The 26,950-nt window shown below is 45.9% G+C and overlaps 1 protein-coding gene across 4 annotated transcripts in view; it reads left to right on the top strand.

The window, feature by feature from the left end:
- LOC122554781 (ubiquitin-conjugating enzyme E2 U-like) overlaps positions 1-26,950 on the top strand; it is a 70,536-nt gene that overhangs the window by 34,655 nt on the left and 8,931 nt on the right. For 3 of the 4 annotated variants that reach the window (XM_043700156.1, XM_043700154.1, XM_043700153.1), the window contains exons 8-9: positions 17,789-17,874; positions 20,426-20,513. In XM_043700156.1, coding sequence (XP_043556091.1) covers positions 17,789-17,874; positions 20,426-20,513 — 174 coding nt within the window. Of the gene's footprint in view, positions 1-17,788; positions 17,897-20,425; positions 20,514-26,950 lie in introns of all 4 variants that reach the window. The other variant, XM_043700157.1, reaches the window with a different exon arrangement.

Raw genomic sequence — 26,950 nt, 5'->3', positions numbered from 1 at the left:
TATTGGATTTATGTTTTATGCTAAAACAAAGGAACTGCTAACTCAGTGAGTAGCTGAGTGTAATTGAAGTACTTGCAAGATGTCAGCAAAGAAGAAAGAACTAAAGAAGATAACAAATAGGAATATAGCAAGATGTCAGCAAAGAAGAAAGAACTAAAGAAGATAACAAATAGGAATATAGCAATTATAAACGCACAGATTCAGCCTACTCAGCCATTTGATAAAATCACGGCTGATCTAATTTTGCCCTCAAAATCACATTCCTGCCTATCCGGATAATCTTTTACTCCCTTGTTAGTCAAGAATGTATTCCACCTCTGCTTTAAAAGTATGTAATGACCCTGTCTCCAGTGCTCTGTGGGAAAGTGAGTTATAGTGTTTCTGACACTGAGAGGAAAAAAAAGGTCTTCCTCTTGAATGGGACACCCCCCCATCTTTTTTTTTAATTAAACTGTGTCTCTTGAATCTAAACATTCCCACAAGAGAAAACATTCTCTCAGCTTCTACCTTGTCAAGTGCCTTCTGCATCATAGATGTTTCAGGTGAAACCATGTCTCATTCCTTTAAAATCCAAACCGTACACACCGAGCCTATCCAATGTTCCCTCATAAGGTAACTTCCCCATCGTAGGTATCAGTCAAGTTAATCTTCACCTTATTGTGCCCAATACATTTTAATTCTTTTTTTTAAATAAGTAGGTCAAACTGTACGCAATAATCTAGGTGTGGTCTCACCAGCATTCTACACATCTGTAGCAAGACAACCTTACAATCTATTTCCCTTGTAATAAATGACAAATTCCACTTGCCTTCCAAATCACGTATATACTAACATTTTGTATATCAGATTTCTCTCTGTCTCAGAGTTCTGCAATTTCAGTTTTGCAATAAATAACACACTGCTTTTTGTGCTTCCTACCAAAGTAGACAAGTTCACATTTTCTCAAATTTCCTCAGTCAATTTTTCGCCCATTCTCTTCACCTATCTATACGTTTACAGGCTCTTATGTCTTCTTCACCACTTGGTTTCTTACCTATGTTTGTGTCATCAACTAATTTAGCAAGCATACATTCAGACTCTATCTGAGTCGCTTACGTCGAGGATAAACTATCGAGGTCCCACAGGGCATTGTGTCACATTACTCACCACATCCTGCAGGATCTGAAAACATTTCCTTTATGCCCTCCCATTTTGCCAGCCATCTTCGCTCCATGGTAGTATGTCACCCCATATATCATGAGCTCTTATTTTGTGCCATACCTTGTCAAATGCCTTCTGGAAATCCAAATACAGTGCAGTGCACCTGCAGGTGAGAAAGTAGGGAAAATAGAGTAGGATCAGCAGTGAGGAGATTCTTGATGTTAAGAGCAAGAAATTCCACTTTGTAATCGAGTGTTGAATGGCCAAGACCTGGATCTGGCTAAGAGGTCTAATTGCTTGTATTAGCATTCATTAAAATCTCATTAGCTCATCTTATCGCATTGATATGCACCAAATGCTCCTTTTCTTCTTTTATATTTTCATAATATCATGTTTTCTTTCTATCCCAGCACATTTCATTGTTGTTTGTATGTTAGCCTATCCTGTCCCTCAAGTACTTCTGATCCATACCAATTACCAGGAACACAGGGTGATGTTGTGCCATACTGGTCAGTTTGGCCAATTCTCTCACCCATTGGATAAAGGCAACAAGATGGCAATAATTCTTCATTCCAAAGTCAAAACTGTTACTTTACTTCTCTGACCCTCCAGCAGTTGGAAACATCTCTGGGCACAGTCTATGGGCATGCACCCTGTCTACAGACATTGGCATAGACCATATGCCAGCCTCATGTACCCTTATGGCACATTGTTAATCCACAAGCAAGACAGTATTCCACTTTAACGCTGCCTTTTGAATCCAGCTGGCACCTTTCATTAGAGTGCTGCTGCTGCTAGGCCATTTTGCACACCGGAACAAGCATCGATCGCATCAATTGGGCCAGGGTGCTTTTGAGGGCTCCTCACTTGCTGTCTTAGTGGGCACTCACATTTTGTCTATTTGAATGCCCTGACATTCCTCCTCCTCAGCCAGAGCTTAAAGGCTCACAGTACGTCTGTCTTGCCTTGCCTTTCAGCAAAGACACAAATTCAGGAAGCTTGTCCTGGTTGCCAGCAGTCATCAGTCAAGATGGTGGACATGTTGCTGCAGCACACCATGCTATGTCAGTCTCATATTACACTTGTGCCAGTAGCAAACACACTGTATGTGCATCATCCAAATGGCTATGTCTTCAAGTCTAAGGGCAGTAGTCCTCTATCAAGGGAAGGGAGATAATGTCATTTGGGGGATACTGGCACAGTAAATCAAAAGCACCTCTGCTATCAGTCCATGAGCTTGGGACACAGTCAGTTAAGGTGGCCAGGGTCATTGGGTTCATACCTCTATAATCTAGGCAGTAGGTCGTGTCCAACTGTCTGGCTCCAGTGCAACCAGTTCCAGGAAGTTACGGGAAGACCGAGGAATGACACAGATATCAGTGTGGGATCTGTTCACTCGTCACCATGAGGAACTGAATGTCAGGCACTCCACTGCCCATTGTGGCTCTCTCCACCTCAATAGAGCTGTTCTTCCCTGAAATGAGAGGAAGGGAGGGAATGACTGAGTTAGAAGGGGGTTAGTGCCAGTGGAGGTGAGGAAAAGATTTTCTGAGTCAGTGGGGTGGAAGCACAGAGGCCATGCAGGGTAAGTAGGGTGGGGGGATAGGATGGGTGGGAGCAAACAACAGTGAGAGGGGTAGGCCATGAGCCTAGCTGGGCTATGGGCCTCGTAGCTGAGACAGGGAGTGTGAGGTAGCAGCGATAGTGTGTGAGAGGAAGCACAGATAGTGTGTGAGAGGAAGCACAGATAGTGTGCGAGAGGTAGCAGAGATAGCGTGTGAGGTAGCAGAGATAGTGTGTGTGAGGTAGCAACGATAGTGTGCGAGACGTGGCAGAGATAGCGTGTGTGAGGTACCAGCAATAATGTGTGAGAGGTAGCAGCAATAGAGTGTGTGAGGTAGCAGAGATAGCATGTCTGAGGTGGCTGAGATAGCGTGTGTGAGGTGGCAGAGACAGCTTGTCTCAGGTAGTAGACATAGCGTGTGAGATGTAGCAGAGGTAGCATGTGTGTGAGGTAGCAGAGATAGCATGTGTGTCAGGTAGCAGAGATAGCATATGTTAGGTCATAGAGATAGCGTGTGTGAGGTAGTAGAGTTAGCGTGTGAGACGTAGCAGAGATAGCGTGTGTGAGGTAGTGGAGATAGCGTGTGTGAGGTGGCAGAGATAGCGTGTGTGAGGTAGCAGAGACAGTGAGTGGTCGCAGAGATGGTGTGTGAGTGGTCGCAGAGATGGTGTGTGAGTGGTCGCAGAGATGGTGTGTGAGTGGTCGCAGAGATGGTGTGTGAGTGGTCGCAGAGATGGTGTGTGAGTGGTCGCAGAGATGGTGTGTGAGTGGTCGCAGAGATGGTGTGTGAGTGGTCGCAGAGATGGTGTGTGAGTGGTCGCAGAGATGGTGTGTGAGTGGTCGCAGAGATGGTGTGTGAGTGGTCGCAGAGATGGTGTGTGAGTGGTCGCAGAGATGGTGTGTGAGTGGTCGCAGAGATGGTGTGTGAGTGGTCGCAGAGATGGTGTGTGAGTGGTCGCAGAGATGGTGTGTGAGTGGTCGCAGAGATGGTGTGTGAGTGGTCGCAGAGATGGTGTGTGAGTGGTCGCAGAGATGGTGTGTGAGTGGTCGCAGAGATGGTGTGTGAGTGGTCGCAGAGATGGTGTGTGAGTGGTCGCAGAGATGGTGTGTGAGTGGTCGCAGAGATGGTGTGTGAGTGGTCGCAGAGATGGTGTGTGAGTGGTCGCAGAGATGGTGTGTGAGTGGTCGCAGAGATGGTGTGTGAGTGGTCGCAGAGATGGTGTGTGAGTGGTCGCAGAGATGGTGTGTGAGTGGTCGCAGAGATGGTGTGTGAGTGGTCGCAGAGATGGTGTGTGAGTGGTCGCAGAGATGGTGTGTGAGTGGTCGCAGAGATGGTGTGTGAGTGGTCGCAGAGATGGTGTGTGAGTGGTCGCAGAGATGGTGTGTGAGTGGTCGCAGAGATGGTGTGTGAGTGGTCGCAGAGATGGTGTGTGAGTGGTCGCAGAGATGGTGTGTGAGTGGTCGCAGAGATGGTGTGTGAGTGGTCGCAGAGATGGTGTGTGAGTGGTCGCAGAGATGGTGTGTGAGTGGTCGCAGAGATGGTGTGTGAGTGGTCGCAGAGATGGTGTGTGAGTGGTCGCAGAGATGGTGTGTGAGTGGTCGCAGAGATGGTGTGTGAGTGGTCGCAGAGATGGTGTGTGAGTGGTCGCAGAGATGGTGTGTGAGTGGTCGCAGAGATGGTGTGTGAGTGGTCGCAGAGATGGTGTGTGAGTGGTCGCAGAGATGGTGTGTGAGTGGTCGCAGAGATGGTGTGTGAGTGGTCGCAGAGATGGTGTGTGAGTGGTCGCAGAGATGGTGTGTGAGTGGTCGCAGAGATGGTGTGTGAGTGGTCGCAGAGATGGTGTGTGAGTGGTCGCAGAGATGGTGTGTGAGTGGTCGCAGAGATGGTGTGTGAGTGGTCGCAGAGATGGTGTGTGAGTGGTCGCAGAGATGGTGTGTGAGTGGTCGCAGAGATGGTGTGTGAGTGGTCGCAGAGATGGTGTGTGAGTGGTCGCAGAGATGGTGTGTGAGTGGTCGCAGAGATGGTGTGTGAGTGGTCGCAGAGATGGTGTGTGAGTGGTCGCAGAGATGGTGTGTGAGTGGTCGCAGAGATGGTGTGTGAGTGGTCGCAGAGATGGTGTGTGAGTGGTCGCAGAGATGGTGTGTGAGTGGTCGCAGAGATGGTGTGTGAGTGGTCGCAGAGATGGTGTGTGAGTGGTCGCAGAGATGGTGTGTGAGTGGTCGCAGAGATGGTGTGTGAGTGGTCGCAGAGATGGTGTGTGAGTGGTCGCAGAGATGGTGTGTGAGTGGTCGCAGAGATGGTGTGTGAGTGGTCGCAGAGATGGTGTGTGAGTGGTCGCAGAGATGGTGTGTGAGTGGTCGCAGAGATGGTGTGTGAGTGGTCGCAGAGATGGTGTGTGAGTGGTCGCAGAGATGGTGTGTGAGTGGTCGCAGAGATGGTGTGTGAGTGGTCGCAGAGATGGTGTGTGAGTGGTCGCAGAGATGGTGTGTGAGTGGTCGCAGAGATGGTGTGTGAGTGGTCGCAGAGATGGTGTGTGAGTGGTCGCAGAGATGGTGTGTGAGTGGTCGCAGAGATGGTGTGTGAGTGGTCGCAGAGATGGTGTGTGAGTGGTCGCAGAGATGGTGTGTGAGTGGTCGCAGAGATGGTGTGTGAGTGGTCGCAGAGATGGTGTGTGAGTGGTCGCAGAGATGGTGTGTGAGTGGTCGCAGAGATGGTGTGTGAGTGGTCGCAGAGATGGTGTGTGAGTGGTCGCAGAGATGGTGTGTGAGTGGTCGCAGAGATGGTGTGTGAGTGGTCGCAGAGATGGTGTGTGAGTGGTCGCAGAGATGGTGTGTGAGTGGTCGCAGAGATGGTGTGTGAGTGGTCGCAGAGATGGTGTGTGAGTGGTCGCAGAGATGGTGTGTGAGTGGTCGCAGAGATGGTGTGTGAGTGGTCGCAGAGATGGTGTGTGAGTGGTCGCAGAGATGGTGTGTGAGTGGTCGCAGAGATGGTGTGTGAGTGGTCGCAGAGATGGTGTGTGAGTGGTCGCAGAGATGGTGTGTGAGTGGTCGCAGAGATGGTGTGTGAGTGGTCGCAGAGATGGTGTGTGAGTGGTCGCAGAGATGGTGTGTGAGTGGTCGCAGAGATGGTGTGTGAGTGGTCGCAGAGATGGTGTGTGAGTGGTCGCAGAGATGGTGTGTGAGTGGTCGCAGAGATGGTGTGTGAGTGGTCGCAGAGATGGTGTGTGAGTGGTCGCAGAGATGGTGTGTGAGTGGTCGCAGAGATGGTGTGTGAGTGGTCGCAGAGATGGTGTGTGAGTGGTCGCAGAGATGGTGTGTGAGTGGTCGCAGAGATGGTGTGTGAGTGGTCGCAGAGATGGTGTGTGAGTGGTCGCAGAGATGGTGTGTGAGTGGTCGCAGAGATGGTGTGTGAGTGGTCGCAGAGATGGTGTGTGAGTGGTCGCAGAGATGGTGTGTGAGTGGTCGCAGAGATGGTGTGTGAGTGGTCGCAGAGATGGTGTGTGAGTGGTCGCAGAGATGGTGTGTGAGTGGTCGCAGAGATGGTGTGTGAGTGGTCGCAGAGATGGTGTGTGAGTGGTCGCAGAGATGGTGTGTGAGTGGTCGCAGAGATGGTGTGTGAGTGGTCGCAGAGATGGTGTGTGAGTGGTCGCAGAGATGGTGTGTGAGTGGTCGCAGAGATGGTGTGTGAGTGGTCGCAGAGATGGTGTGTGAGTGGTCGCAGAGATGGTGTGTGAGTGGTCGCAGAGATGGTGTGTGAGTGGTCGCAGAGATGGTGTGTGAGTGGTCGCAGAGATGGTGTGTGAGTGGTCGCAGAGATGGTGTGTGAGTGGTCGCAGAGATGGTGTGTGAGTGGTCGCAGAGATGGTGTGTGAGTGGTCGCAGAGATGGTGTGTGAGTGGTCGCAGAGATGGTGTGTGAGTGGTCGCAGAGATGGTGTGTGAGTGGTCGCAGAGATGGTGTGTGAGTGGTCGCAGAGATGGTGTGTGAGTGGTCGCAGAGATGGTGTGTGAGTGGTCGCAGAGATGGTGTGTGAGTGGTCGCAGAGATGGTGTGTGAGTGGTCGCAGAGATGGTGTGTGAGTGGTCGCAGAGATGGTGTGTGAGTGGTCGCAGAGATGGTGTGTGAGTGGTCGCAGAGATGGTGTGTGAGTGGTCGCAGAGATGGTGTGTGAGTGGTCGCAGAGATGGTGTGTGAGTGGTCGCAGAGATGGTGTGTGAGTGGTCGCAGAGATGGTGTGTGAGTGGTCGCAGAGATGGTGTGTGAGTGGTCGCAGAGATGGTGTGTGAGTGGTCGCAGAGATGGTGTGTGAGTGGTCGCAGAGATGGTGTGTGAGTGGTCGCAGAGATGGTGTGTGAGTGGTCGCAGAGATGGTGTGTGAGTGGTCGCAGAGATGGTGTGTGAGTGGTCGCAGAGATGGTGTGTGAGTGGTCGCAGAGATGGTGTGTGAGTGGTCGCAGAGATGGTGTGTGAGTGGTCGCAGAGATGGTGTGTGAGTGGTCGCAGAGATGGTGTGTGAGTGGTCGCAGAGATGGTGTGTGAGTGGTCGCAGAGATGGTGTGTGAGTGGTCGCAGAGATGGTGTGTGAGTGGTCGCAGAGATGGTGTGTGAGTGGTCGCAGAGATGGTGTGTGAGTGGTCGCAGAGATGGTGTGTGAGTGGTCGCAGAGATGGTGTGTGAGTGGTCGCAGAGATGGTGTGTGAGTGGTCGCAGAGATGGTGTGTGAGTGGTCGCAGAGATGGTGTGTGAGTGGTCGCAGAGATGGTGTGTGAGTGGTCGCAGAGATGGTGTGTGAGTGGTCGCAGAGATGGTGTGTGAGTGGTCGCAGAGATGGTGTGTGAGTGGTCGCAGAGATGGTGTGTGAGTGGTCGCAGAGATGGTGTGTGAGTGGTCGCAGAGATGGTGTGTGAGTGGTCGCAGAGATGGTGTGTGAGTGGTCGCAGAGATGGTGTGTGAGTGGTCGCAGAGATGGTGTGTGAGTGGTCGCAGAGATGGTGTGTGAGTGGTCGCAGAGATGGTGTGTGAGTGGTCGCAGAGATGGTGTGTGAGTGGTCGCAGAGATGGTGTGTGAGTGGTCGCAGAGATGGTGTGTGAGTGGTCGCAGAGATGGTGTGTGAGTGGTCGCAGAGATGGTGTGTGAGTGGTCGCAGAGATGGTGTGTGAGTGGTCGCAGAGATGGTGTGTGAGTGGTCGCAGAGATGGTGTGTGAGTGGTCGCAGAGATGGTGTGTGAGTGGTCGCAGAGATGGTGTGTGAGTGGTCGCAGAGATGGTGTGTGAGTGGTCGCAGAGATGGTGTGTGAGTGGTCGCAGAGATGGTGTGTGAGTGGTCGCAGAGATGGTGTGTGAGTGGTCGCAGAGATGGTGTGTGAGTGGTCGCAGAGATGGTGTGTGAGTGGTCGCAGAGATGGTGTGTGAGTGGTCGCAGAGATGGTGTGTGAGTGGTCGCAGAGATGGTGTGTGAGTGGTCGCAGAGATGGTGTGTGAGTGGTCGCAGAGATGGTGTGTGAGTGGTCGCAGAGATGGTGTGTGAGTGGTCGCAGAGATGGTGTGTGAGTGGTCGCAGAGATGGTGTGTGAGTGGTCGCAGAGATGGTGTGTGAGTGGTCGCAGAGATGGTGTGTGAGTGGTCGCAGAGATGGTGTGTGAGTGGTCGCAGAGATGGTGTGTGAGTGGTCGCAGAGATGGTGTGTGAGTGGTCGCAGAGATGGTGTGTGAGTGGTCGCAGAGATGGTGTGTGAGTGGTCGCAGAGATGGTGTGTGAGTGGTCGCAGAGATGGTGTGTGAGTGGTCGCAGAGATGGTGTGTGAGTGGTCGCAGAGATGGTGTGTGAGTGGTCGCAGAGATGGTGTGTGAGTGGTCGCAGAGATGGTGTGTGAGTGGTCGCAGAGATGGTGTGTGAGTGGTCGCAGAGATGGTGTGTGAGTGGTCGCAGAGATGGTGTGTGAGTGGTCGCAGAGATGGTGTGTGAGTGGTCGCAGAGATGGTGTGTGAGTGGTCGCAGAGATGGTGTGTGAGTGGTCGCAGAGATGGTGTGTGAGTGGTCGCAGAGATGGTGTGTGAGTGGTCGCAGAGATGGTGTGTGAGTGGTCGCAGAGATGGTGTGTGAGTGGTCGCAGAGATGGTGTGTGAGTGGTCGCAGAGATGGTGTGTGAGTGGTCGCAGAGATGGTGTGTGAGTGGTCGCAGAGATGGTGTGTGAGTGGTCGCAGAGATGGTGTGTGAGTGGTCGCAGAGATGGTGTGTGAGTGGTCGCAGAGATGGTGTGTGAGTGGTCGCAGAGATGGTGTGTGAGTGGTCGCAGAGATGGTGTGTGAGTGGTCGCAGAGATGGTGTGTGAGTGGTCGCAGAGATGGTGTGTGAGTGGTCGCAGAGATGGTGTGTGAGTGGTCGCAGAGATGGTGTGTGAGTGGTCGCAGAGATGGTGTGTGAGTGGTCGCAGAGATGGTGTGTGAGTGGTCGCAGAGATGGTGTGTGAGTGGTCGCAGAGATGGTGTGTGAGTGGTCGCAGAGATGGTGTGTGAGTGGTCGCAGAGATGGTGTGTGAGTGGTCGCAGAGATGGTGTGTGAGTGGTCGCAGAGATGGTGTGTGAGTGGTCGCAGAGATGGTGTGTGAGTGGTCGCAGAGATGGTGTGTGAGTGGTCGCAGAGATGGTGTGTGAGTGGTCGCAGAGATGGTGTGTGAGTGGTCGCAGAGATGGTGTGTGAGTGGTCGCAGAGATGGTGTGTGAGTGGTCGCAGAGATGGTGTGTGAGTGGTCGCAGAGATGGTGTGTGAGTGGTCGCAGAGATGGTGTGTGAGTGGTCGCAGAGATGGTGTGTGAGTGGTCGCAGAGATGGTGTGTGAGTGGTCGCAGAGATGGTGTGTGAGTGGTCGCAGAGATGGTGTGTGAGTGGTCGCAGAGATGGTGTGTGAGTGGTCGCAGAGATGGTGTGTGAGTGGTCGCAGAGATGGTGTGTGAGTGGTCGCAGAGATGGTGTGTGAGTGGTCGCAGAGATGGTGTGTGAGTGGTCGCAGAGATGGTGTGTGAGTGGTCGCAGAGATGGTGTGTGAGTGGTCGCAGAGATGGTGTGTGAGTGGTCGCAGAGATGGTGTGTGAGTGGTCGCAGAGATGGTGTGTGAGTGGTCGCAGAGATGGTGTGTGAGTGGTCGCAGAGATGGTGTGTGAGTGGTCGCAGAGATGGTGTGTGAGTGGTCGCAGAGATGGTGTGTGAGTGGTCGCAGAGATGGTGTGTGAGTGGTCGCAGAGATGGTGTGTGAGTGGTCGCAGAGATGGTGTGTGAGTGGTCGCAGAGATGGTGTGTGAGTGGTCGCAGAGATGGTGTGTGAGTGGTCGCAGAGATGGTGTGTGAGTGGTCGCAGAGATGGTGTGTGAGTGGTCGCAGAGATGGTGTGTGAGTGGTCGCAGAGATGGTGTGTGAGTGGTCGCAGAGATGGTGTGTGAGTGGTCGCAGAGATGGTGTGTGAGTGGTCGCAGAGATGGTGTGTGAGTGGTAGCAGAGATAGTGTGTGAGAGGTAGCAGAGATAGTGTGTGTGTGAGGTAGCAGAGATAGTGTGTGAGAGGTTGCAGAGATAGTGTGTGTGAGGTAGCAGAGAGAATATGGTGATACTTACCCTCGTGGAGCCGAGATGGTCATTGACCTTTTTTCTGCATTGTTGGGCATTCCTCCAAACTGTGTGTACTGCCCTGATCCGGATGGCAAGCACAGACCCAGCCGGAGAGTCTGTGTTACAGTGTCCTCTGGGGGAAACGGACAGTCCGTCCTCTGCACCAACTCATCCACAAAGACCTCGAGGTTCCTTTCAGCACAGTTTCCCTCCATTGAATATGTCTACAGCAACTCACATGAACAGTGTGGGGCAACTGCAGGCCTGCTTGTGCTTGACCTGGTTCACAATGGGGAATGTTGCCGTCTGTGCCGAGAGACATGGCATAAGGATGTGGTACATAGTTAATGAGGTGAGTTTAGTAGAGTGAGAAACCTCATGGGGCCTCACATAGAGAAACCCTCCATGAAATTTGACAATATTGACCTTTGAACTACTTCAGATCAAATTCAGCCCAATTTCTATTAAGGCACAAAAAACAAAATGAACAAAGTGAAGGATTATGTATTCAAGAGAGAGATAAAAAGGGACCAGAAGAATTATAGGAAAAAAAGTTTCCATTCTCCAACAATAATTCAAATCTGAGATAAAGAGATGCATATTAATATAAGTTAATTTTCAGTGCCAGAGTGGTGGTTTAGGGAAGATTTAGACATACCATTATAAATGTTTTCCAGTGAAGAAGGCCATATTTTCAGTTGTATCTCGTGGGTATTTTATCATGTAAGTATCAACATCTCATGTTCATGTCAACCTTATGTCCCTCAGCAAGTTGTGAAGTGGCAAATTTATATTTCAACAATAGTGTAAACCTACAGTATTTCTACAGAGAAAAATGATCCATTTTTAATCTAATATTCATCTACTCCCCTTTTTGAAGGATGGGTACAATTATTTGGAAATTTACTCACTTGAATGTCAGGAAAACTGACTAAATCATGACTGGTATTTATTGAAATTTTGTTTGTTTTCAGTATCAGTTCCACAATAATCTTTTCAGTACTGCACACCTGTGAGATCTGAACATATGATTTAATTTTTCAAAAACTCCTGAAGATTATCTCCATATGTTTGTTATAAGTAATGTTCAATGGCTTTTCCTTAAATATCTCAAATTTTAACATACCCTGAGGTTAAACAGGGGCCTTCAGACTCCTGTATTCTCCTGTCTAAATTGTTGCTTGGGGATAGTTGTGATTTGCAGGAAAGAGAATAATCATTGAAATGTGTGTTGACCCTTTGAGCTCCATCATTTCAGTGATGTAGCACTCATTCAACACCTGAGGGACATGGAACCTTTCTTATGGTTTAATACTACATTAAGTGGAAAAGTCTATCTTTTTTCAAAAGAAGATGAATTTTTTAAAAAATTTCCCGAGGGCAAATTTATGGTTTTGTGATTGTTGCTTATCCCAACGAAGGAGCCATTTCCTCTCCTTTTGTAAATCCTGCCCTAAACAAGCCATCAAAAAGCTACAAGAGAACTATCTGCACTAATCCTTCTGATTTCCATTTCCTTCCTCTTATTGAGGCTTTGCCAGACTACCATCTGAAATTGAGAAGCCAGTTGGGTGCCGGATCACTTGCCTAACAACGTATTACTATAAGATTTAGTTAATCCATGTTGGTAAAGCAACAATTGAAAACAATTTCGTTCATGCTCTGCATTTTCTGTTTTTAGTTAAAAATCTTAATAAAAGCTCCTCTGCATGATTAGAATATACTTTGGAGCTTATACATACACAACAGGAAGTTCAAACCACGTTTGTTACAATTTTACGTGATCTCAGACTTGGTAGAGGTAAATTGTTCTTTGTCCAAAATATTCTCTCATATTCCATCTTTTTCTGCAAAGTTCAAAGTTCTCTGTATTTATTAGCTCTGCCAATCTCCTGTGTCTCTGCAACTCAATTTGAATATTTTGATTCTCACTTTCAGATCTTTGCATCATCATCTTTTCCGGATCTTTCCACTACTCTGCTCTGACTGTCCCTCTGTTTCTTTGCTACGAGGCTAGTCATTCATTGACTATCTATATCCTGTGGAATTCCATCCCAAAGTACTGCTATGTTCCCTTCCTTGAATTGAAATTCAATAGAAGTCTAGAATTAGAAGTCGAGTGGTGGTCATGAAACTTTCTGGTTCGCTAATGCTCTCTAGGGAGGTAAAACTGCCATCCTGACTTGATCTGTCTGGGATGTGACCCCCGACCCAGAATGTGGCCTTAATTGCCCACTGAAATGGCCCAGTAAGGCACTCACTTGGATCAACTGTGAAAATGTCTCAAGAGAAGGATGGTCAACTTGGCATTGACCTCGGCAATGAAAACTCAGCCCTGTCAACCCTACAACATACTACCCTTTACTGGCATTTTGAGGGCTAGTACCAAAATTGGGAGATTGTCTCACAGACTAGTCAAGCAAAGGCCTGATATAGTCACACTCACAGAATGATAGCGTAACCACGTTAGTGAGAGAAGTCCGATGAGGCTTGTATTAACCTCTAGAGCAATTTACTGCACTTTTTATCTAAGTTCCAGGCCTCGAGGTGAGATTCTCATGAGGGAACACTGAGTTGCCTATTAAGATCTCATCTCATTAATATGCAGTTTGCTATGCTATCACCAGTCGCTAGCAAACTGGATGCCCAGAATTATCGATGTAGAGGGTGGAGTGGGTACCTGACAACTTCAGCTGACTACTTTCTCTAAACGACCTCAATCTCGGGCCACATTCCATAGGCACTGGCCACATGCACCATATATCTGTGGACATCGGCAACCTACATGTGCCCGCCTTGAAGAACCCCTCTTGGTACATCTCCAATCCATTCACAGTATGTTTCTGCACTTTGATACTGCACTGACACCAGCAGCACTGATGCAGCAAGGACACTTTGTGTTCAAAGGTATGCACCCACTCATGGACCGGACCAGGCTACTTCTCCAGGCAGGGGGCTAACACCTTTAACATCTCAACATCTTATCTGCGCTGGCACCAATTGTTACAGTTAACCTGAAAATGTAACTTTTAAAAAAGGTTTTGTGATTTACATATGAAAGAAGTGAAACTATCATGGCCATTCTAATAGATGAGAGATTTAACAAACAATCAAGGTATTTTTCAATGTATAATTTCAGTTACATCACATTGTAAACTTTTGCTATAAATTCTGTGTCTTACAATTGTGTAATCCACAACCACCTGATGAAGGAGCAGGGCTCCGAAAGCTAGTGCTTCCAATTAAACCTGTTGGACCATAACCTGGTGTTGTGTGATTTGTAACTTGGTACACCCCAGTCCGACACCGGAATCTCCAAATCATCTCTGTAAACTGCTTGCATCCCACTAGCAATCTGCCTTTCTGCCTATTTTTGTGTTGGCTGCAACTTTGACGACAGTACATTTGCTTCCTTCCTCCAATCATAATGAAGTTGCAGATCTAGCACTGATCCCCGTGGAACTCCACTGATTACAGTTGCCGAAAAAGAGCCCCTTATCTCCATTTGCTGTTTGCTGCCAGTGAGCGAATTCTCTATCCATACCAATATACTACTCCAATACTTTGGGCTCTTATCTTATGCTAGGAAAAAGTGATGACTGCAGATGCTGGAGATTAGAGTCGAGAGTGTGGTGCTGGAAAAGCACAGCATGTCAGGCAGCATCCAAAGAGCGGGAGAATCAATGTTTTGGGCATAGGAATGAGGAATTAATCAGGAATGAGGCTTATGGACCGGGAGGGACTGAGGGATAAATGGAAGTGGGGTGGGGTTGGGGGGAAGGTAGCTGAGAATGGAATAGGTAGATGAAGGTGAGGGAGAAGGTGATAGGTCGGAGAGGAGGGTGGAGCGGATAGATGGGACAGGTCAAGAGGATGGTGCCAAGTTGGACACTTGGGACTGTGATAATGTGGGGGGGAAGGGAAATGAAGAAACTATTGAAATCCACATGGATCTCGTGTGGTTTCAGAGTCCCAGGTTTCAGAGGCGTTCTTCCTCCAGGTGTCAGATGGCAAGAGAATCCCAGATCACCTTCTTCTTCAAAGATTACAATTTCCCCTTCCACTTAGTCGATGATGCCCTCCAGCATATCTCCTTCTCTTCCCACAGCTACGCCCTTGAACCCAACCCCTCCCAACACTACAAAGACAGAACCCCTCAGTCCTCACCTTCCACCCCACCAACTTCCGTATACACCGCATCATCCTCTGCCACTTCTGTCACCTACAAACGGACCCCACCAAAGATATATTTACCTCCCCATTCCTACCAGCATTCCGTTCCCTCCACGACTCCCTCATCAGATCCACGCCACCCCCTACCAGCCCAAAACCCACTCCTGGCACCTTCCCCTGCCACCCCAGGAAGTGCAAAACCTGTGCCACACCTTCCCCCTCTCCTCCGTCCAAGACCCACAAGCATCCTTCCCCATCTAACAGAATTTTACCCATATCTCCACCAATATCATTTACTGTATCCGTTGCACCCGAAGTGGAATGCCACCTTGCAGACCATTTCAGAGAACATCCCTGGGGCACCCATACCAACCAACCCCACCATCCCGTGGCTGAACACTTGAACTCCCCCTCCCACTCTGCCAAAGACATGCAGGTCCTGGGCCTCCTCCATCGCCAAACCCTTACCATCCGATGCCTTTTATTTCACCTTGGGACCCTACAACAACACGGGATGAATGTGGATTTCAACAGTTTCCTCATTTCCCCTCCTCCCACATTATCCCAGTCCCAAGCCTCCAACACGGCACCACCCTCTTGACAATAGACAATAGGTGCAGGAGTAGGCCATTCTGCCCTTCGAGCCTGCACCAGCATTCAATATGATCATGGCTGATCATCCTTAATCAGTATCCTGTTCCTGCCTTATCTCCATAACCCTTGATTCCACTATCCTTGAGAGCTCTACCCAACTCTTTCTTAAATGAACCCAGAGACTGGGCCTCCACTGCCCTCTGGAGCAGAGCATTCCACACAGCCACCACTCTCTGGGTGAACAAGTTTCTTCGTGAACCTACGCTGCACTCCCTCAATAGCCAGAATGTCGTTCCTCAAATTTGGAGACCAGAACTGCACACAATACTCCAAGTGTGGTCTCACCAGGGTCCTGTACAGCTGCAGAAGAACCTCTTTGCTTCTATACTCAATCCCTCTTGTTATGAAGGCCAGCATGGTATTAGCCTTCTTCACTACCTGCTGTACCTGCATGCTTACCTTCATTGACTGGTGTACAAGAACACCCAGATCTCTTTGTACTGCTCCTTTACCTAAATTGATTCCATTTAGGTAGTAATCTGCCTGTCCATTACCTTTCCCATCTATCCGCTCTACCCTCCTCTTCAACTTATCACCTTCTCCCCCACCTTTACCTACGTATCACACTCTCAGCTACCTTACCCTCCACCCCACCCCCTCCCATTTATCTCTTAGCCCTCTGGTCCACAAGCCTCATTCCTGATGAAGGGCTTATGCCCAGAACGTTGATTCTTCTACTCTTCAGATGCTGCATGACCTGCTGTGCTTTTCCAGCACCATACTCTCGACTCTTATGCTGAGTGGATGATCCATCTGGACTGCTGCAGTGGTTCCCGACATCACAGATGCTAGTCTCAAGCTAATTCGATTTACTCTTCATGATACCAAGAAATGGTTGCAAACACTGGATACAGCAAAGGCTATCAGTCCTGACAGCTTTTGGCAATAATGCTGAAGGCATGATCAACTTGCCACACCACTAGTTAAGCTATTCCAGTTCAGGTACAAGACTGTCTTTTACCTGACAATGTGGACAATTGCCCAGGTACATCCTATATATAAAAAGCAGGACAAATCCAACTACTGTCCTATCATTCTACTCTCAATCAGCAGCAAAATAATGGAAGGTTTCATCAGCAGTAGTATCACACATCACACAAGTTCCAGGCAATCATCATCTGAAACAAGAAAGAATTTAACTATCACCTCTCAACTCTAAATGGTACTACCAGCACTAAATCCCCCACTACCAACATCCTAGTGTTTATTAGAAACCATGATTGGTCACATAAATATTGTGACTACAGGAGCTAAAGCTCCAAACACCTGTCTACCATCTGCAATGTACAAGTCAGGAGTGGGATGAAATGCTTGCCATTTGCCTGGATGAGTGCAACTCCAGCAACACTCGAGAAGGTTGGCATAATCCAGGATAAAGCAGCCCTCTTAATTCGCACCAAACCCACAAACATTCATATCCTCCACCAACAACATTCAGTAACAGCAGTGTGTACCATCTACAAGATGCACTGCAGAAATTCACCAACGCTTTAACACAACAAACCCGTGACCACCATCATCTTAAAAGATGAGGGCAGCAGATTCATGGGAATATCACAACATCCAAGCCATTCACCATACTGACTCAGATATTTATACTCCAAAATATAACTTTATTTAAACAGAACTCAAGTTCACACTTTTCATTTAGCCACATTTCATAAAATTCATACCCACTAAATACTGGCTCCCCATATTTATACATCCAATTCCAACCCAATTAATTATTAGTTAATATAGTTATCACCTGTTCCCTCATTTCAGTAAAAGTCTCTAGCATGGCTTCAGACCATATTAGGTGATATGATTGGGAACATATTACAGTTACTTCAGTGACACTGTCTAAATCCTGGAGCTTCCTCCCTGATGACATTGTGGATGTAGCTACTGCGGTGCATGAAATGGACTGCAGTGATTCAAGAAAGCAACTCCCCACCACTTTCTCCATGGCAGTTAGACATGGACGATAAATGCTGGAGCAGCCAGTGATACCCACATCCCATGATGAAATTTTGAAAAAAAAGTGCCTTGAAGTCCTCCTCTTTAAGACAGTAAGACTGTAAGAAATAGGAACAGGACTAAGCCACACAGCCCCTCGAGCCTGCTCCGCCATTCAATAGGATCATGGCTGATCTGACATTCCTCATATCCACTTTCTGCCTATTCATCATTACACTTCATTCCCCTGTTGATCAAGAATTTATCTATGAGTTATCTTTAACTGTGTCTTCGCATCTTCTTCCGCACAGCAACTCCTCCAGTCCCACTTGTTCACTTGCCGTTCACTTGTCAAGAACCGTACTTGAAAAATGCCTATTTGGCTAGGTTACTGATATGCTATTGGTGAATATGTGATCAATGTATTTGAAGCAATCTGTTCAGAAGAGAAGGGGCAAACATAGAAGGTTTACTGAAAACAAGATATTTGTGTCGTTCTGTCTTTCCGTGTTTGTCAGATTCCAGTTTTTTCATAATTAATTCTTTTGTATCTTCCTCTTTATAACATGAGGATTTCTGTGAGCATTGGTTACGTTTTGATCATTACGTAAAAGAGATGCCAAGCTAGAGGTTTTGGTACTACATGTATCATTTAAACAGCATTTAACTGGGTAAACTCTTTACTCAATTAACTTAAATAATTATGCTGTCTTTTAGAATAAAAAGGATTGCTTTTGATGACTATCATAAGACCTGGTGCGAAATCGCCACGACAAAAGCAACTGAGAGCCACAAAGATCCAAGTACGGTAATATACCAATTCAGGTGCTTCTTACTACTTGCTCTAAAAATAATATGACAGATTTGGGTGATACACTGGGTTAGGATGCTTACTTTATACATTCAGGGCCTGCATTTCAAATCAGCCTAGACTACTACTTATAAGGGTTCAAATTTAGTGAGTTTCTTTTCTTAATTTTCTCATGGGATGTGGGCCTCATTAACAAGCATTTGTTGCTTATCCCTCATTTCCCTTATGCTGAGTGACCTGTTGGGCCTTTGAAGAGGGCAGTTAAGAGCCAAGCACATTGGAGTCACATATAGGCCAGTCCAGGTAAGGATGGCCAGTTTTCTTCCCGAAAACATAAGTGAAACAGATGGACTTTTACAGCAATTCCACAGTAGTTTCATGGTCACTACAATTGAAACTGGCTTTATTTTCCAAACTTATTCATTGTACTTCACTTCTATCAGTTGCTGTGGTGGGATGTGAACCTTTATCGTCAGAGCATTGGCCTGGCCCTCTGCAGTCCTCATCATTACCATTAATACAGCATTACCATTATGCCACTCTGTTGTCCATTTTGGACAAGTTCAACAAAGTTTCCATTAAATGTTAACATGCAATGCAAAATTGAAATCTAGTTAAGTTCTGAAAGGGCAATTTGGAATGAGCTATGTATGAAGTATAAAACAATGTACATTTAATTTAGTATGGTCTATAGTTACAATCTATAGCAATGACTTGGATGAAGAGATTAGATTAGATTACTTACAGTGTGGAAACAGGCCCTTCGGCCCAACAAGTCCACACCAACCCACCGAAGCGCAACCCACACATTCCCCTACATTTACCCCCCTACCTAACACTACAGGCAATTTAGCATGGCCAATTCACCTGACCTGCACATCTTTGGACTGTGGGAGGAAACTGGAGCACCCGGAGGAAACCCACGCAGACACAGGGAGAATGTGCAAACTCCACACAGTCAGTCGCCTAAGTTGGGAATTGAACCCGGGTCTCTGGCGCTGTGAGGCAGCAGTGCTAACCACTGTGCCACTGCGCCGCCCACGGTGCTTGATTGGCTGATAACACAAAGATTGATAGGAGAGTAAGTTATCTTGGGAACACAAGGAGCCTACAAAAGGATGTCGGTTAAGTGATTGGGCACAAATTCAATAGATGTCGTATCAGGTGGGAAGTTGTGAACTTATCCATTTTGGCAGGCAGAATCGAAGAGCAGTTTATTTTTAAATGTGAGAGATTACAAAATGTTGCAGTACAGTGTACTGTACATGACTCTCAAAAATGTTAGTGTGCAGATGTAAGTTAGGAAGGCAAGTGGAATACTGTTATTTATTGAAAGGGCAAGTTTTACTAAAGTTGTAGAGGCTATTAGTGAGACCACATCCAGAGTATTTTACAGTTTAGGTTACTTTATAAGGAAGGATTGGACAGATTGCTTCTGTATCCTTTGGAGATTTACAAGAATGAGAAGTGATCTTAATGAAGCATGTGAGATCCTGAGAAGATTTGAGAGGATGGATGTTGAGAGGAGAGTTCCCCTTGTTGGAGAGTTTAGGAACTACACAGTTTAAAAATAAGGGATCTCCCATTTAAGATTAGGAAAATTCTTTTTATCTGGATGCATTGCTAGTCTGTGGAATTATCTTGCTAGAAAGCAGAGCAGAGCAGTGTCATTGAATACTTTTTAAAGCTGAGTTGGTAGATTCTTAATATGGGAGTCAAAGAGTATAAGCATTGATAGAAAATTAGAGTTAAGGCCATAGTTAAATCAGCTGTGAAGTAAGCTCAAGAGACAATGAATGGTTTACTCTTCCTAATTCCTATTCACTGCTTGCAAAATGGTCTACTCTGTACGGATCAAAGATTTTGAATGCAAGTTGAGTGATTGCTTCGCAAATGCCTTCATTGAGTCCGCAAGCATTCCCTAAGTGTCCAGTCACCTGCTATATTACTTCTCCACTTTTGCAATCCTACCAACATCACATCCGCAGTCTTCTGCAGTTTGCCAATGAAAATCAAAGTAAGCTCAAGGAACATCTTTCTATGAGGCACTTTTGCACCCTTCAGAGCTCAATATTAAGTTAATTTTCAGACCATAATTTCAGCGATTCTTCTGACAGACCTTGACCACCAGACCGTATTCCCACCCCCCCACCACCTCACCAATTTCACTTGCTTAAAGCCAGTTCATTTGTCAGAATTTGTAACAATCTAGTTGAAAGTTAACCAAAACTTTTAGCTGCTTTTCTTTCCACAGATGCAAGCTGACCTGTTCCATATTTCCAGCAATTACTGTCTATGCAACAGAGTTTTGCACTGGAAAGTGAATACAGCAAAGTAGTTAAGCCTTAGAGTTTTAATTTATCAAACATTGAAAGATTATACCAACTTTCCACAATGCCTACTTTACTCTAGTGTACCATTTGGGAAAGCAGCATTTCAAGGAAAATAGCTGCATAGTTATGATTCTCCAATGTGTTCAACCATTAAAATGAAACCTGTTCTCAAGAAACAAATAGGTGATTTTATTTGTACCTTTGTTTCAGTGCCAGTGCCCTATCCTCATCTCAAAGCATTGTATGATGGACTGGAAAAGGAGGATTTACGGGAAGAGATTGAAGAACAGAATAAAGAGTGCGTATTCATCTGAATTCAATGAGTTAACACCTAACAGTACAGGTACCCACTTATAGGAGGTTATATAGATTGCAAGTATTATATAATAAAATCAGGGCTAATCTTATATAACAAAGCCATGGCCACTATTATAAAGTCAGGGTATTGTGGGATTCATGATACCACCTGAACCACGTTTGTAGTTTAGCTGCAAAGGACCCCCGCCATTGTGAACACCAGTCTGAAGACTACTTCACATCCAATGTTTGAGTAAAGGGGCAAAGAAAGCAGAAAGCACCAGAAATCTATGTGACAACCGTCTGAAATCTCTGAAAAGACCAAATCAGCTGTTAATTGGGCCTGTAAACAGTACAGTTCAAATTATTTAACAATGTTAAAAGTCACACAACACCACAATATAGTCCAATAGGTTTAATTGGAAGCACACTAGCTTTTGGAGTGAAACCACCTGATGAAGGAGCGACGCTCCAAAAGCCAGTGTGCTTCCAATTAAACCTGTTGGACTATAACCTGGTGTTGTGTGATTTTTAACTTTGTACACCCCAGTCCAACACCGGCATCTCTAAATCATGATTTAACAATGTTCGCGTTGCACAGCATCTAGTTGAAATGGATCCTTCAAAGAGGCCTAAGTGAAAAGGCTACAAAAATGCTACTAAACAGTTCTTAGCTTGACACATTGCCATATTTCCTTGCCGTTTCTGTGAAAAGGTTTTTGGTTGCCAATAGCCAAACCCTGAGCTCTCCGTCACCTTCAAGGACAAACATTGCTGCTACGGGCATCTAGCAACCATTCATTTGATTTCTCACAGTTATTTTGACCCTGACTTACCTCATACACTCAATGTGTCATGCATGTGGTAGGAGTATGACAAACATATTAAAATAATCTAGTCTCATAATATTGTGTGAAATCAGTTCATTTGGATGAAAGGGAACACAAAGTTTCACAAGCTTCTTGATGGCAGTACCTGCCATCAAGAACACAGTATATGTCCTTGTTCACATATATTTATATGAAGTTTTGTTTATCGTAACTGATTAAATAATTGAAATAATTACTTCAACTTGTTTTCGGCTATCATTTTCCTTCCTCATTTAAGACAGTATATACGGCCAAAGATAACACAGAAAACAAGGGAGGCGTTGCATTTATGTGACACCTAATCTTTTTTACTTTCCATACCAAATGGCACCTCCAATTGTCATCTATTCCTTAAAGGGCTGATTAAAAAGAATCCAGAATTAATGGAATCTCATTATAGTTGATTCCCTGCAGTCATCTGGTAAAGTCCTCTGGGATTATGGTACATTTCTAGCAAGACCTCTAAGCAAATTCAGATTCTTCATGTCTCATATAAATCCAGTGAAGAACGACAATCTGTTAGTCTTGATGGCTCTAATCTGAGTCAATTCTTGCATTCACTATCTGTTCTAATCTTAAAAGAACTCCACTCATGCTGCCTCCAAAAGTTCAATGTCTTGTTTTGTACCCAACATTTTCTTTCACTGTTCACATTATTGAACAGGGTAGAAGAAAAAAGCATACTGTCTGATTGATGATGAGACAGTGAGGTCTGCAGATGCTGGAGATCAGAGTTGAGGGTGTGTTGCTGGAAAAACACAGCAGATCAGGCAGCAACTGAGGAGCAAGAAAATCAACTTTTCGGGCTGGAGCCCTTCATCAGGAATGACTGCAGTTTCTGTTTGTATCACAACCTTTCTTGTGCCTGATACTCTAATCCTCTCTCTATGACTTCTGTCATGGTTGGTGCCACTATACACTTTCCCGATTTGTCTGTCCCCAAGTAGTAATTATCCCCACGCTTCCCAAACTATACTTTGAGATCCCTATTGGGGCTGCAGGATGAGACTTTGTTATAAACTGGCAAATAGAAGATGCGGAGAGTGAAAACATAACCGTATAAGTATCAGGTTGCAATGAGGAATAGGTGAAAAAGGTAACTTAGACACTTACTTTAGATAAATTGGCAAGAATGCTTTCCTTTCCATTGTGGAGCAAAAATAAAAATGAAAAACTTTGAGAAGGAAATTGGTAGGAGACTCCCCAGCATTAGAATATTTTTCTTTATTTCTCAGTCATGGGATGTGGACATCACTAGTTGACCAGCATTTATTGTCCATGCCTAATTGTCCTTGACAAGGTTGCTACAACACACTGTGCTTTACATTTTTTAACATTTTTTTAACCTGATTTTGTAATCAACCAGTTCAGAGAGTTCCAGAATATTCATTCAGTGATAGAGAAGGAGCAGCAATATAGTTCCAAGTCAGAATGTGGCTTGGGGGGATCTTACAACTGTTAGTTATTGAGAAATTGAGATAAAGCAAAACTAACTGATCTTATTGACTTGCACTCACTCCCAGTCCACTAATGCCATGATTTTAAAATTCTCATTTTTCTTTGAAGCCCCTCTATGATCTCTATCTCTGTAATCTCCTGGAGCACTGCAAACTGCTGGGACCTCTGCCACATTTGTCTTTGCTTTTACACCCACATTGATAGCTATGCTTTCAGATGGTTGGGCCTTAAGCTCTGATTGCTTCTGTAAATTTACCCACCCTCTTTCTTGCTTTAAGGCTGTTCTTAAAAATCTACCTCGTTACAGTGATTCTTCAGCCTCAGTTCTAATGATACCTTCCTGAGGTTGCTTTCAGTTTCTGTTCACCTTGGGAGATTTGACTATGTTAAATATGCTACAGAAGTGCAAAATATTATTGAGGTAGGAAAGAATAGAATGCAAGTAATCAGAGATATCCTTAGTAAGAGAAATAAACATGATCTTTGAACAGAACCATGGGAGATGGACTGATTGGATCATTGCTAGTATGTATAAGCAATGCATTCAATAATGATGTGATTTGGAGGTACTGGGGTGGACAAAGTTAAAAATCACATAACACCAGGTTATAGTCCAACAGGTTTATTTGGAAGCACTAGCTTTCGGAGCACTGCTTCTTCATCAGGTAGTTAGTGGGGCAGATCATAGGACACAGAATTTATAGTAAAAGGTCAAAGTGTCATAGAACTGATGTGATGGATTGGACAAACCTAGATTGCTGTTAAGTCTTTAATCACTTCAAATGAGGTTGCTGGTTTCGATTCATTAATATGTAATTCCCCACTGGCCCTGCTGTACAGAGGGAGGGGCAAAGCATAGACCAATAGTAATTGGAGACTTGATAGTCAGTGGCACGGATAGGCGCTTCTCTGATCACGAGAGAAACTCCAGGATGGTACGTTGCCTCCCTAGTGCCAGGATCATGGATGTTTCTATGCAGGTGCAGGGAGGGTAAACAGACAGAAGCCATTGTTCATATTGGCACAAATAACGTAGGTAGGAAGAGTGACAGAGTCCTGCAATGACCATTCACGGAGTTAGGTAGTAAACTAAAAAGCACGACATCTGGATTACTCAGGATTACTCCCATGTACCACTGACGACAGGAACAGAGATTTTGTACAATTGAACTGGTGTAGGGGAGAAGGATTCAGATATGTGGATCATTGGGATGTCTTCCACGGTAGGTGGGACTTGTACATGATGGAGGAGTTGCACTTAAACTGCAAAGACACCAATATTGTGGCAGGGAGGTTTGATAATGCCACTTGGGAGGATTAAAACTAGTGTGGCAGATGGTGGGAACTGAAGCAGCAGGTCAATACCTATAGAGACTGGGCAATAGCTTGAGACTAAGGCAAAAATAGCTAAGAGGAAGATCAGTCAGGGAGAGGTTGCTGAGCTCAGTGGAACTTGAGGCTTGGACTGTATTTGCTTCAATGCAAAAGTATAACAGGTAAAATGGATAAACTTAGAGCCTGGATTAATGCATTCAATTACAATGTTGTTGCTATCACAGAGACATGGGACAGGATTGACAGTTTAACATTCCAGAATATTGACGAGACAGAAAAGGAAGCAAAGGAGTTGCATTATTGGTTAGGGAGCATATCACAGACTGGGTTGAGGGAGGAAAGCCTGGAGGGCTCTTTCAGCGAGGCATTATGAATAGAACTCAGGAATAGAAAGGGTGCAATCACAGTGCTTGGATTGTACCACAGACCTCCCAGCTGCCAGCGGGACAGATACATAGGCAAATTCTGGAAAGATGCAGAAATAACAGGGTCGTTGTGGTATGTGATTTTTAACTTCCCTCATATTGACTGGGACTCCCTTAGTGCTGGGAATTGGATGGGGAGCAATTTGTTAGGTGTGTCCATGAGGAATTGAAACATTATGTGGATAGTCCAATGAAGGAGGGTGTCATACTGGACCTGGTATTGGGAAATGAGCCCAGCAGATGATCAATGTTTCGGTTGGGGTGCATTTTGGTAGTAGTGATCATAATTCCGTAACTTTTCAGATACTTATGGGTAAGCACAAGAGTGGACTTCAGATGAAGATGTTAAATTGCAGTAAGGTCAACTATAACCAAATTAAGCATGAATTGGAGAATGTGAATCAGGAGCAGCTGTAAATCCACATCTGAAATGTGGGAGTCTTTTCAAGCCCAGTTGATTAAAATACAGGACAGGCTTGTTCCCGTAAAAATTAGGATAGGAATGAATCTAGAGGAAGTAGGAAGGGTATTAAGGGAGCTAAAAGTAGCCATGAAATATCCTTGGCCAGCAGGGTTAAGGAAAATTCCAAGGCATTTTATAATGGAGGGTGGTTATGTGTGGAGCTGGAGGAAATGGATGAGATTCTTAATGAATACTTTACCAAAGAAAAGGACTTGAGGAATGTTGAGATTAGGGAAAGGTGTATGAATATTCTCGGGTAGATCAACATAATGAAGGAGAACGTGTTGGGTGTCTTGAAATGCATGAAGGTAGACAAATCCTCAGGGCCAAATGAGCTCTATCCCAGAATACTGTGGGAGGCAAGGGAAGAAATAGCAAGGGGATTAATACATATCTTTGCATCCTCTTTGGCCTTTGGCAATGTTCCAGAGGACTGAAGACGAGGTGCCACTGTTTAAGAAGGGTAGTAAGGACAAGCCAGGGAACTATAGATCAGTGAGCTTGACGTTGGTGATGGGCAGGTTGTTGGAGGGAATCCTGAGGGACAGGATGTACATGTACTTGGAAAGCCAAGGACTGATTAGGGATAGTCAACATGGCTTTGTGCATGGGAAATCATGTCTCACAAACTTGATTGAGGTTTTTGAAGAAGTAACAAAGAAGATTGATGAGGGCAGATCAGTAGATGTGATCTATATGGACTTCAGTAAGGCGTTCGACAAGGTTCCCCTGGGAGACGGATTAGCAAGGTTAGATCTCATGGAATACAGGGAGAACTAGCCATTTGGATACAGAACTGGCTCCATAAATGATTTGGATGCGAGCATAAGAGGTACAGTTAGTAAATTTTCAGATGACACCAAAATTGTAGCTGTAGTGGACAGCGAAGATGATTACCTCAGATTACAACAGGATCTGGACCAGATGGGCCAATGGGCTGAGAAGTGGCAGATGGAGTTTAATTCAGATAAATGCGAGGTGCTGCATTTTGGGAAAGCAAATCTTAGCAGGACTTCCACGCTTAATGGTAAGGTCCTAGGGAGTGTTGCTGAACAAAGCGACCTTGTAGTGCAGGTTCATAGCTCCTTGAAAGTGGAATCGCAGGTAGATAGGATAGTGAAGAAGGCGTTTGGTATGCTTTCCTTTATTGGTCAGAGTATTGAGTACAGGAGTTGGGAGGTCATGTTGCGGCTGTACAGGACATTGGTTAGGCCACTGTTGGAATATTGCGTGCAATTCTGGTCTCCGTCTTATCGGAAAGATGTTCTGGAACTTGAAAGGGTTCAGGTATACTTAAGAGGGAAATCAGGAGGACAAAAAGGGGACATGAGATAGCTTTGGCAGAATTAAGGAGAATCCAAAGGGTTGTTACAAATATATTAAGGACAAAAGGGTAACTAGGGAGAGAATAGGGCCCCTCAAAGATCAGCAAGGCGGCCTTTGTGTGGAGCCACAGAAAATGGGGGAGATACTAAATGAATATTTTGCATCAGTATTTACTGTGGAAAAGGATATGGAAGATATAGACTGTAGTGAAGTAGATGGTGACATCTTGCAAAATGTCCAGATTACAGAGAAGGAAGTGCTGGATGTCTTGAAAAGGGTAAAGGTGGATAATCTCCAGGACCTGATCAGGTGTACCTGAGAACTCTGTGGGAAGCTAGAGAAGTGATTGTGGGTCTCTTGCTGAGATATTTCTTTCATCGATAGTCACAGGGGAGGTGCGGGAAGACTGGAGGTTGGCAAAAATGGTGCCACTGTTTAAGAAGGGCTGTAAAGACAAGCCAGGGAACTATAGACAGTGAGCCTGACCTCGGTGGTGGGCAAGTTGTTGGAGGGAATCCTGAGGGACAGGATGTACATGCATTTGGAAAGGCAAGGACTGATT

This window comes from Chiloscyllium plagiosum, chromosome 11 (genome assembly GCF_004010195.1).
Source record: "Chiloscyllium plagiosum isolate BGI_BamShark_2017 chromosome 11, ASM401019v2, whole genome shotgun sequence".
In the NCBI taxonomy this organism is placed as follows: Eukaryota; Metazoa; Chordata; class Chondrichthyes; order Orectolobiformes; family Hemiscylliidae; genus Chiloscyllium; species Chiloscyllium plagiosum.
This window is presented reverse-complemented; position numbering and strand designations above follow the sequence as displayed.